A 12,520-nucleotide genomic window follows, 5' to 3' on the forward strand; every position below is an offset into this window, starting at 1 on the left:
GGCCCCTCTGACTCCTATGCCAGTCGGCATCCACACTCAGTGAGATCGGACAAGGGACGAGCTCCATCTCCACGCGTGCCCATAAACTCGTGTCCCAGGAGCCCTGAGAGTGCCCAGCCTGGCCCCGTGGTCAGGCTCTCTCCACGTGCTGAGGGCCGGGCTGAGCAGCACGGGCTCCTCTTACCTCCAGGGGGTCTCGAAGCCATGCCTAGTGTCTGAGTTACAGCAACCACGCAATACATGTCATTGCCTTATTATTTGGAGGAGGCGGCAGAGAAAGTGAGAATCGTCACTACATAGCAATACTGTAAGTTTATAATTTGCTGTTAAGTATCTTAATTGTTTTTTGTCTAGTTCAGATGACAGGCAGTAAGGCCTATCTATGTATTTGAAATCTAACCTTTAACACTTGAATGATTCCCCAGTTGGTCCAACCAGATGCTGATTATTTAAAGACACAAGGTAACACCCACACCCCCGACACTTACTAACAGCTTGGTTTATTACTTAATTATTCCATTTTTAATAATCGTACAATAATTCCCTTTTAAACAATACTGCGATACCTGGAGTTGGTCACATTATATTCTTTCTTCCTTCTACAGTAGTAAAGCAGGTTTTTCACACCGTTTCTTAAGAGAATATTTGAATATCAAGAAATGTAGTTAACTAAAAACAACAGACGGACCACACTCCGTGGAGATGACCGCGCACTCAGCTCGGCGGGAGGTCTAAGCGCTTACGGTGGGTCAAGTCCATTCGGGAGGGACACCAGCGGGAGCCCGGGGCTCGGAGGGTGCTGGTGGACAGAAGCGACTCCCTTAAGATCTGTTTGGCAGTTTGGAAACTAGAGGTTTAATACTGGCTGGTACCATCACCCTCCCTGGGCAGGTGGGTTCCTCCAGGCACACTTTGGAAAATGTCGTCAGGGTGTGGTCGACGTGTCTTCCTAGGGCGCAAACCCTCCAGTCAAGTCCTCCAGGGATCTTAAGACTCTCTCTGCTGCCCCGTTCATGTTGGCCTTACTTTTAACTTGAACGCAGATGGGACCCAGCTATTGGGGTTGTGTGGAGGATCGCGTGGGGTGTATGTGTAGGATATGGGGGTGTACATGTGTGTAAGTGCAGTACATGTGCACGCACATGGGTGCAGTGCAGGGCACAAGGGGACACGGAGGAACAGACTCGTGGAGAAGGAAGGGACAAAGGAGGAGGGGTCCCAGACAGGAAGAGCAAAGATAAAGCAGATGCAAAGGAGCTGGAGAGACCTGGGGAAGCCGGCAATGGTGAGCCTCTTTAATAAAACAGGAAGCTGCCATCCGCACCTCACCTGGCCCACTGTGGGGGCGGGAAGGTAGGGACAGCCTCAACGCCTGCCTTCGCTGCATGGACCCTCATTTCTGCACAAACTTGAATAAAGAACAGAGCATGGTGGCAGCGGCCTTCCCACGCCCACCCCACCGGTAGGTGTCCCGCTGCCCAGGGCATCTTCCTCCCTGGTGATAGTGAGAAACTTGTCCCTCGAGGCATCTTAGCTGAGCCCCGCACTGACCACAGGTGGACGGCCGAGCTTTCTGCTAGCCTTCGCTCTGGGGCGCGGGTGTCTGAGGAAGGGGCAGTCCCCAGTGTGAAATAAACCTGTTAATCTATGAAAAGATGCGGAGGGGGAGACAGCGACCTGTGCTGGCGGCTGTAGCCCAGTGTGGTAGCTTGTGGGCAGACCCCACGGTCCCAAAGGTGCTCCAGCCGCAGAGTTCAGGGTGCACTGGGCTCCCCCTGCCCATGGCAGGCGCATCTACATCCTGGGGGGCTGGGAAAAGGAAGGTTCTCTGGGCAGGACCCCGTGGAGTGTACAGCTGGCTGCCCAGGTGACACTGAAAACAAGGCTGGGGGTCTAAGGGCCAGTGCTCTAGGGTGTGCCCGCCACAACGCTGCAGCTCAGACGAAACGAGGCGTCTGGGACAAGGTGCGCATCTTCTTGATGCCTCAGTTTGCTCGTCACTGAAATGGGGTTGATCATAGCACCTGGGGGTGGGGGGTGTTGAGAATTAGGTGACATGTGAAGTACCGAGAGCAGAGTCTGGCACTCAGCACTCGATGAGTGTGGTCTGTCATTAGAAAAAGGTCAACAGCTCAGTGGCTGGCCTTCCTATTGTGTTTCCAAGTGAGGAGTCTGGTCAAGGGCAGTGAGGCTGAGTGTGTTCAGGCCTCAGGTGTGTGGGGACAGCTAAGGCTGTGTCCGGTCCACCTGCAAAGCGCTTTCTGAAAGGCTGGGCCCCCACTGGTGCCGGTGCCGACGCTCAGGCCGATTCTCTGCACTCCCGGCAGCTAGATGGGGGGAGACGATGCTGGGACCCTCCTGCCTGTACTCACCCAGAGAAACGATTTGCAAAGCTAGCAACGCAATGAAGCAAATTTAGCGGAGGATGGGAGGACAGGTTTTTGTGATCAGTAATTACTTCGGTTCACTGAAACACTGACGTGGCGGTACTGACCCCTCCTGGGCCAGAGCAGACGGCAGGCCTCATCTGTCCCGGGCGAGCGAGTGGTGCAGACGACACGGAGGACGTGCTGTGCACTGGTGGTCTGGAGACGCTCATGCTGGAGGCACAGGGGTTCTTTAAAACAATCAATCCCACTTCTCCAGGATGCGGGCTGCTAACTAGTCTCCCAGGGAGACTGCTCTGAAGGTGCATTTGACAGGTGGCACTTTGTTGCCTCTGAAAGGTGATAATGTTAGGAGGAGAGGACAGAGGTCCACCTGACAGGTGTGGAGTTAGCAACAGGAAGGTCCCTGGGAAAAACCATGAGTCCTACCCAGGGGCCGCCGCCTTCTTGTCTCTGTGAGCTGGGCTTGGCTCCCAGAGTGAGATGGGTCCTGAGGGAGGAATGCCTGAGGCTGAGGCCCGAGGCTGGGCTAACAGCTTTCTGGTCTCACCTGTCCCCAGTTGTAAAGGACTCAGGAACTCAGGGAGCACAGGTGTCTCCACCTGCTGGACATTTCATGGGAAGCATGAGAGAACTCTTGGGGGGAAAAACAACAACAAATCAATAGCAAAACAAGCCCCAAAGTAATCCCCTAAAGAAATGGCGCTGCATGAAGCTGCCGGCTGGCAGGTGTCCTGGTCATGCGGATGGAGAACACAGCAAAGAAATTCTGCAGGGAGCAAGAATCAGTGTCTCCCTGGTTTAGATGTCACCTGTGGCGGTTTTAATGTTCCATTAAAAAATATTAAAAATCCACAAACCAGCCCAGATGTCCCCCTCCTCTCTCCTGCTTCCCTTTGGCAGCCACTCTCTGATATCACGGCGCTAGACGTCTTTGCTGTCCCCGTAATCGTTGTAGGGGATGCTCAGGGTCTGCTCCTCGCACGTCTTCCTGAGGTCCTGGCTGAGCTCCGACCAGTCAAGTCCGTAGGGCCTGATCTCACTGTAGCGGCAGCCCAGGTACTTGAGGGAGCCGCGCCGCAAGCTTATCTTGGGTTCCTGAAGGAGTCCGTTGCACCAGCTGCTGAGGTCCCCAAGCTGCGAGAGGATGAGGCCGGCTTTCCTAGGGGTCAAGCATGGAGGTTAGAAAGAAGAGAAGATGGGGGAGGCAAACAGAAGATGGGGGACTTTACACCTCAAGGGACAGAGCCTGGTCTGTTCTGCTTACCGTTCTATCGTCGGCACTTAGAGCAGAGGGCCAAGCAAAGGAATGAACGAACGAAATAATTAACAGGATGGCTGTGCAAAGTGGGGCAGACAGAAACAAAGTGCAACAAGGGAAAATGAAGAGAAAGTTACTATTTCAGTGGGGATGTCTTCCCTTTTAAAATCACAGAGCTGTCCGTTTTGGAAACGGGAAAGGAGTGATGCCCTGGGTCAAGAATAGAGTGTGGCCCCTATGCATACAGCTTGAGGAATGGGCTGTCACCACCCTGTCGCGCCGCCGTGTGGGCTTCATCCTGGTACCTGAGAGCCAGCCCGCTGGCTTTGACCTAACGCTCAGGGTGTGGGAAGGCGCAGGAACCCCTCCCTCAGCTGTGCTCCTCTTCAAAGCTGTGGCGGAGTGGCCAGAGCATGAGAAAGAGTCTCTCTTATTTGAACAAGTTGGAAAATGCTATTCTGGGAGGCTCAATGAAAACTCTTGCAGTCTTTATCAAGTGCTAGGCTACCTTCTCAGGTGATAAATCATCCCTTCCCATTTAATCAACAATTCCTTCCAGAAAACAAAAGCTTCCGCACCTCATTTAGAACGAGCTTTCAAAGGACAGTAATTGCATTCATTTCATTCCGTCTTCTGTCCCGGCCCTGAGCATCACCACGGGTGAGCTCACCGCATTCCTAGGAGGGCATGCTGAGCGGGGGCAGAGGGGACACAGGAGAGAGGGCGCTGAGCCTCAGCAGCAAAGTCCAGGGTCTAAGACAGGGCCAGGTCATCCGAGGGGCAATCGTATTTGCTCCAACTTCGGTGGGGGGTCAGAGGAAATTCTCCTAACACCCACCTGCTGACTAAATACCATCTTACGCAGATGGTCTCTCCTCTGCAGTTTGGCCCAGAGAGCTTTCCAAAAGTCATCAACAGGGACGATGGTGGCCATCCTCTTACTCTATCCTGCTGCATGTCATGAGTTGTTGACAAATTTGGGGGAGGTGGAGGGAAGGGGGGTGAAGGAAGAGGGAGGAGCAGCATCTCTATTTAAGAAATAGTAAAACACATCCTAGCCATCCTTTCCAACAATGGGTTTACTTACCCCATGAGTCTCTGTGGCTACTTTCATCACTCACTTTTTAAAAAATAATAATCAGTGTGGGTCTGCCCGTGACCAGCTCAGAGCCTATGGCCTTTCTTACTAGCAAAGCCACCAATGCTGTTCTTGAAATATTTCAACCCTTAGCTCCACCTGGAAGCCTCGCTGGATTTTAATGGGATTGTACTGAACTAGACTGAGGGATCCTTTCTGCTAGCTCACAGGAAGTAGGTACCAACAGATTCCTTTTAATCATTCCCACAAATGACTCCAAAGTGGGCTGATGTGGCTCAAGGCAAGAAAAATAGGACTTTTTCTTCCCTGTGGTTCTCCCTGAGATCCATGACACTAACGAGTAAAACTTTATTTTCCACAAGCTAATGAAACCACATTTTTTTCTAACCTCATTGAGCCTTGAGGAACCAGTAAAGGGTCTCCTGGGAGGGGAGTTTTGGGGAAAGAGTGTACAGTCAGCAGCGAGCCTTACTCTACAGTGAGATCCATCTCTCTTCCCCTGCTCACTTTCTTCATTAACCCATTTTCCTTCTGACTCTTGAGTTAGGAGAGTGAAACTGGCAGTCCCAATGCCCTTGGAAATCAAGATGAGATAGGAAATGTGCGTGCTATTCAAACTGTGACAGTTATGTTCCCTAACCAAGAACTGTATATATACACCCAATAAATGTCAGGGGAAGAGGGGGTTAGGGATGCAGAGAGAAAGGAGGGTGCAGCGAGAGGTGGGGGGGATAATATGAGTAGTAAGGAGCACGGGTATGATTAGGTATGGAGCAGACAGGACACTGCTTGATGTGTATTAACTTTCTAACCCAGGTGGGCATTTCACCAAAACCGTGAACAAACTGAAAGTCCCTTGTCTATTTTCCTCTGTGGAATACATAGAGATTCGTCTTGACCTTACACATGAAGTCATTTTGTTTTAGGAAGATAATTCTAAACTCCTTCCTTCCTTCCTTCAAAGGGAAGGAAGGAGGGGGCATGTCCTGAACACTGGTCTTCGAGAAAGTTTATAGTTTCCAGTCTCAAGGGGAGGTGCAAGGTGGGGGCTGGGTCTCCCTCGGGCTGGGTCAGGAGGGTGGGATGGCCTGGGGGTGTGCCCTTGGTTATGCCCTGTTGTCTGGAGTGCAGAAATTCTTTAAGTGCTACTTTTCTTTTTCTATTTTCAAAGCCCTTGCCTTTTTTTTTCTTCCCCGGAACTCCTAACAATTTTCAGACATACATTCTGTGTGAAAAGCCTTTTCAGGGTGTTTATCTGAAAATTCCAGTAGTTCCAGGGAGATCTATTTTTCTCAAGGTAGCAATATATGGCCATAAAGAATGGAACAAAGGAAAAGTGGTATCTCTGCACAGTCTTCCCATTCCTCTCTTTCAAAGACCTCTGTCTGGGCTGTGCCATCAAAAAGCTGTGCAGGTTGAATTTTGTGAAGTTGTAGCCTCAGGGCCAGAGGAAATTGGCAAACACTATACTATCCTAATTTTGGCCAAGATAGATGTCAGTTTGGGTCATTGGCTAACCCCTTTTAGTCTTTCAAGAGAATGTGGAATTTAGCTCAAAATTTATCTGTAGAATGCATGTAATATATGCAAAGTTCATATGCAAGGAATGTGTATGGAAAACCTCAATAAAATTCCTAACTTTCTTTCAAAGACTAAGCTTTCAGCTCCTACAATGTTAGTGTTGGGAATGCCATGTCACAAGGTACAGAGGGGGTTAAACAGATCCAGGGCGGTGTGTTCAGCACTCAGGAAATGCATTCATGACTTGACTGCTTAGGTACAGCTTATCCACAATCAATCCAAACCAATCTGGACCAACCGAGCAGTCTAAAATCATAGGACTGACTTCTCCAAGCACCTAAGCTCACCCAGGATATCTACACAGATGCATAATGCGTATTAGAGTGTAGGAGCTACCAAATTTCAAAGAGCTGAGGTTTTAAAAGAGGTACTGAAGTTGATTGATTACCTGGGGCCCAATTCATCCTCACAGCGCCAGGTGAATTCTCCGAAACTCTCATAGTGCTGGTTATAGTGGTAGAGGACTCGATGAAGGGTGGGGGAGCCCAGGTCCAGAAGGGTGTTGTAGGCCGTCTGCTGCTCCTTCCCGCTGGTGTAGCCATTGAAGAGATTGTAGATCTTGTCTGCTATTTCTGAGGAGGGCAGACAATTAAGATTTTATATACACACGTATAAATGATTATGTAGCCAGGCACACAAGCATGCACGTGCATGTGTGTGTATATGAATATATACCTGCAAGCACATACATGTGTGTGATATTACTTAAAGAATCCTGAGCCCAGCACCTGGAGAAAGTGGGTTGAGTAATTCACTTTACCTTTGTCCCATCGGGTGTGCCTTTTCTTCTATAAAATGAAAGCCTTTGGATAGAATACCTCCTAGGTTAATTTTAGTTATAATATTCTTTGCCTTAAAAATAGAGAGCCTGAGGCGAAAGCTCGTAGATGAATACTTTATAGGCTATGCGACGCCAGGCAACAGGAGGGCGGGCACCGGGGAGCGGGGGCTGCGCTCAGAGGCCGTAGGAAGCTACTGGATCCCCACGGGTCGGCCTGTGGAGGGCGGGCGGGAGGCTTTATCTCCAGCTCCACTCCAAGACTGATCGACGGGGCTATTCACATTCGCTGGTGGACAGAAAGTATTAAGGGAGTAAGTGCCCCGACCCGCATCCTGAGGGCAGAGGCCACGGCGAACTCGGTGTGTCCCCACCCATCCGGGGCCTGCACCAGCGCTCCTCCGTGCTCTGTGACTCACTCTGGGATGATGGGACACCCCGAGGATTTCTCCAGAGGAGAGGCTGAGGAGTATGTATTCCTGGGAAGGAGAGGCCTCTGTGCTGGGCCTTGAGTTCCCCTCTTTCCCCACTGAGCAGCAGGTCGTTCCGTTTGACTCCCCTGCTCCCTCCTCCTGGTGGAGGGAAGGTCCCAGGCAGGCATCCCTCTGCAGACCTGCTGGCCTTTGTCGCTTACCTTGGGCTTTGATATCATCCACCACAGGGCAGGGGGTCTTCACTATCACGTCACTGGGCCTGGAGCGTCGTCCTGTGTTGTCCACACCCCACAGGGTGAACCTGGCAGGGAGGGGAGGGTGTCGTTATCAGAGAACAGCCAAGCTTTGCCTGGGTGGGGTGCGGCTCTACTTCCGACAGCAGCTCTTTCTGACCTACTGAGGTGCTGCCCTGTGGGCCACGAGTCCCGAATGGAAAGTGCCACCTAGAGATGCGACAGTAGGAAGATACGGTTCTAGGAGCCCCCCACCCCCGGGAGGTGCAGGAAGACGGTGGTAGAGCTGAGGCTCTGCCACTCAGAGGGGAATTCGAATGTGACCATGATAACCTCTGGTGTGTGCCCGAGCCTCTAACCCTAACCCAGTGAGTCTAAAGAAAGTTATTAACGCTGCCTTTCTTGTCACTGTCTCTTTTGTGTGTGTCCTCAACTCTTAATCCAGGGCTCCACTCCTCCTGCACCGGGCTGAAGCTCGGTTTCACGCAATCCTCATAGAGGAAAGTCTCCCAGGCCGCCCTGGGCCTCGTACTGCAGCGCCGCCTAGTGGACACTGGCTGTCTTTCCCTCAGCCCCACGTATGGTCTTTAACTCCTTCAATAATCAAGGTTCACAGAACGTTCGTGTTTTACAAGCCAGAGGAGGGCAATACTGGAAGTTCAGTGGGAGAAAGTATTCGCCACATCAGGCCAACATGAGGAGGGTCCCCGGGTGGGCAAGGGCTGGCACTCCTCACAGACAACGATGCCAGCCTCATGCTCACAGGAACTCTGAAATTCCCAATTAACAGTTGTGACTCAGGGACAGGGATTATAGAGCCCTTACGATAAATGATAATTCCAGTTTCCTGGGTTTCAGGAACTTTGCAGCACGTACCTTTGTCCCTTTTGTCTGTCCCTCTTCTTAAAAGGCCACAACTGCCCGATCATAGGTAGGCTGGATTTCCTTCATCCCAGGATTAGCATTTATGTTTCTATTTCCCAACTCCTCCAGTAAAAACTCACATATTTTACTTTCATCTGCATGGCCCCCCCTAGTTACATTTCTTTTTCCTATAGTGGAAATATTCAGCTCGGGCATCCAGTTCATTGTGCAATCAATGCCACTCATATTTCCAGTGCTTTCCATCTCTCAACTCCCTGACTGCAGAAATAGAAATGATTTATTCTGGAAACCTTGACTCTATTCTCGTGACCTCATCTGTAAACTGTTAAATGTTTTCCATCCTGATGGGGTCGAGAGGTCCCAGAACTACATCACAATGGTTTCTGCCTTAGCCCCCCAATTTTCCCATCATGACTTAGAGTCCATCATTATCTCTCCTCTTTTGGTGTCTTTTGTGTCCCTGCTTCACAAATATCTCACAATCGTCCCCAGGGCACAGGGAGGAAGGGGGAAGAGCTCCCAGAGAGAATGGGGCTGTTCCAAGTGCCGCGATACGGGGTTCATCGTGTTTCCTTTGAAGAAAGATGCCGACCATCTCTAACCTCTGCAAACTATTCAATGCCACCGGAGCTAGTTTTCTAAAGCAGGGTCCTTGGTATCCTACTCCATTCCTCCAAAAAACTCATCTCCTTGGATTTACAGCATTCACTGTTTTCCCAGTCTCGCTCTCCTACCCCTTTTACTCACCTTCATGTCTCCACATTTCCCTCGCTGTCCCCTCCGTCTGGTGTGCCTTTGCCAACACGACTCTACCTACTGAAATGCCACACAGTCCAATTCGGATGATGTCCACGCAAGTCACACTCACTCCCTCCCTTTTCTCTTCTGCATGCTCCTTGCTCCTCCATCTAGTATTTATCTCATTCTGCCCGGCGTTAAGGTCAGCTGCTTATCTGTTCCCCCTCTATGTAGCAAACTCTTTGCTGGATGGGACTACATTATCTCTCGTGAGCCTCTCATCCAGTCCCTAGAAGGTTCCATGTAACGCCGATCAGGACAAGACTGGAGAGGCTCCAGGTATTTTTCCAAGTCTCTAAAGGAACTCACATAGCAAAAAGGAACCAGCTAAGAGCTTCGGCATGTTTGGGGTAAGGGAGAGCGAGGCAGGAGGTGACACTCACATATAGATGGTGTCGGGCTCCAGGCATCGGGTGACGAGGGAGATGGTGGTGAGCTGTGTGTCCGGCACCTGGGAGGGCATGGAGCAGGGGGCCTTCGCTCCCGAGATGATGTCATCCACGAAACTCAGCACCGTCTCTGCCCAGGCAAGGGATGAAAGGCATGAGAAACAGAAGGCCAAGCCATGGGGACACGGGTCAACTCAGTGAGAGCTTTACATTAGAAACGCTTGGTCCCCAGTCTTCTTAAATTCCAAGTAGAGAAAGGAGATCTAGAAGGAATGGTGTTTTATGACTGTTTCACATTTAACTAATTGATTTAGAGCCACTTGTCCAGAGTCAGTTCAGAAGCAACTAAGGCAGGATGGACATGCCACATTTGCGAGCTCTTTCATGAAACGTCCTTGGTGAGACCAGCTGTTCTGGTCAGTGGTCATTGCCAGACCTTCTTGGTACCTGTGCACATCAGGGGAAGGGCCTCGGAAGAAGCAGTGGACAGCAATCCATCCCTGAGGGCACTGACTGTGTCCCTAAGCCTCAGGGATAGTTTCCCCAGAAGATATTACCCCGAGTTAGACTGCGGATGCCACCATCCTGCTGGTGACCACACCCAGGCGTGTTTCAGGAATGATTTACATTCGCCTCTCCCACGTGCAGACAGTGAAATAGTGAGGCACGGAGCATTTCTCACGGGCTGTTTCCTCTCCTTTAAGACTTCCTTCCTCTAGCTGGCCCCAGCAAAAGCAGAGTTTGCTTTAGGACAAGACATGGGTGAATGAATCCGTCTGCACATGCTTTCGCCTGGAGGGGCACATTAGCAAAGAAACCTTTTTTTCTGTAATCATGGCAGTGGTTAGCACAGAACTGTTTTCTAATTGTGGGCTAGGATAACTAGTGTGCTGTGTCATTATTGTGAGTGTGCCTAGAGGCAATGAAATGGACACGTCTTTTATAAACAAAAACTCAAAACAAGACTTTGTCAGATGCTCACCAGGCAAAAACTCTAAAATGGACAAGACGGCTGCTTTGGCTCCTCCCGCACTGCCCTGGGATACTGGGGCCCCGGAGCAAAGCCAGGGGGCAGGGCATTTTCTCTCCTTTCCCAGCGGGGATCAAGATGAGCCCATGGGGTGGTGGGAGATGCTCACCTGTCTCCACTTTGGAGTGGTCCATCCTGTCGGTAACCTTTTCCTGACGGATGAGGTAGTCTACAATCTGCACCCCAATGGGGGGCTCTGAGTGTTCCCATTCCAGGACTACCAGGGTGCTGCTGGGCTCGTGCACTGTGGACAGCCGTAACCTGCGTGCAGACAGGAGGGAACATGAAATGGGGACCCAGCCGAGACCTGCAGTGCTCTTGTGATACCACCACTGGCCACCTTCTCAACTGTGACACTATATAAACTGTTCTCACGTTTTTCTTAACCAACCACTACAACGATCTCTTCAAGGGCCTGTCTCCTTCACTAGAGTGTCAAGATCCTTGAAGATCCCTGAAATCTATATTGTATTCAGCTAAGTGCCTGTTACAAGTTAGGAATTCAACATATATCTGTAGCTAACTAAATAAGGAGGTGAGTCAAAGATAAATGTCTGCATTTCACATAGTGATAAGGCTTTTGGGATAGATCTTGGTAGAGCTTGAAAATATAACTTGTGGATTTGCTTTTGAAAAAGAAAAGAATGTACCTATAATGCTCACACCCAGGCCCACTGAAGGTGGGGGCTCGGAGAGCCTGCAGGACCAAGGCCACGGTCAGCTTGGTTTCTGCAGCGTTATCAGCATCTGCCCTGCTGCTGGGGCCCCGGCTTCCCCTCTTGCTGTGGGAATTAACATCTCTTCTCCCCCAGGCCTTCTGTGGGTTGGGCCTTGGAATAGGCTTAGCTTGGAGGTTATGCTCATGGGGAGCTTTGCTGGGCAAGAGAAAGCTGGCCACCTGTCAAGTTGTCCTCAGGGCGATGTCCTGTTTCTGCAAACTCAGGTTCTCATCTGTTTCTGTTTTTGTTCTTGGGTTTCTATGGATATCCTGATTCTGGATTCCATTCTCTTCTGGCTTTTCCCAACTCACGGTCTCCTCATTCTGTGTAAACTGTCCATCCTGACCACTCTCTGCCTTGCCGTCTCATACCTCCTTGTACGTTGCAGGCACAATAACCACGACTGACATCCACTGGTAGGAATCTCTTAATGGTCCAAGTGGTTTCCATTCCCTGCCTTGTTCTGACTTCATGTGTGTGTCAGGTTTCTCACTTGCTTCCAATTCCCTGTTTCTCCCTAGACCACCGGCTTCTGGGGTTTTTCCCAGTTCCTGCTCTCTCCAGCCTCCCTCCCTCACATGTATCCCTGCCCTTCACCCCCACCCGTGGTTCCCGTATCTCATGACCACCCATAATCCTGGCCTTCTAGCCTCTACTTGACTCACAGATGCCCATCATTGGTCTCAAGGATCACTGGGCAAGGCTCTGTGGGTGCCTCACACCAAAGCAATGTTCACTTTCAGTTAGGCAAAGATACACCAAGCACCCGTTACTTATAAGAATGTGCTTGGTGAGTGCTGACGATGCAGAGGTCACACGCCAGCTCCAGCCCCTGTTTTGATGGCATGGTCAATAGACAAACATATGATTAGCCATGTGATTAATAATAATGTGTGATAAGAACTTTAACAAGAAATCACGGGAGG

At 50.6% G+C, this 12,520-nt stretch overlaps 1 protein-coding gene across 6 annotated transcripts in view; it reads right to left on the reverse strand.

Annotated features, from left to right (window-relative positions):
- Positions 1-293: 293 nt before the first annotated feature.
- ASTN1 (astrotactin 1) overlaps positions 294-12,520 on the reverse strand; it is a gene marked incomplete at its 3' end in the record, with an annotated part of 238,558 nt that continues 226,331 nt past the window's right edge. For 5 of the 6 annotated variants that reach the window (XM_081120780.1, XM_081120777.1, XM_081120779.1 and 2 more), the window contains 5 exons: positions 10,985-11,136; positions 9,840-9,975; positions 7,741-7,841; positions 6,717-6,900; positions 294-3,549 (listed from right to left, as the gene is read on the reverse strand). In XM_081120780.1, the coding sequence (XP_080976906.1) occupies positions 3,312-3,549; positions 6,717-6,900; positions 7,741-7,841; positions 9,840-9,975; positions 10,985-11,136 (811 nt within the window). Of the gene's footprint in view, positions 3,550-6,712; positions 6,901-7,740; positions 7,842-9,839; positions 9,976-10,984; positions 11,137-12,520 lie in introns of those variants that run through there. The other variant, XM_081120781.1, reaches the window with a different exon arrangement.

This window comes from Miniopterus schreibersii (assembly GCF_964146895.1).
Source record: "Miniopterus schreibersii genome assembly, chromosome: 19".
NCBI lineage: Eukaryota > Metazoa > Chordata > Mammalia > Chiroptera > Miniopteridae > Miniopterus > Miniopterus schreibersii.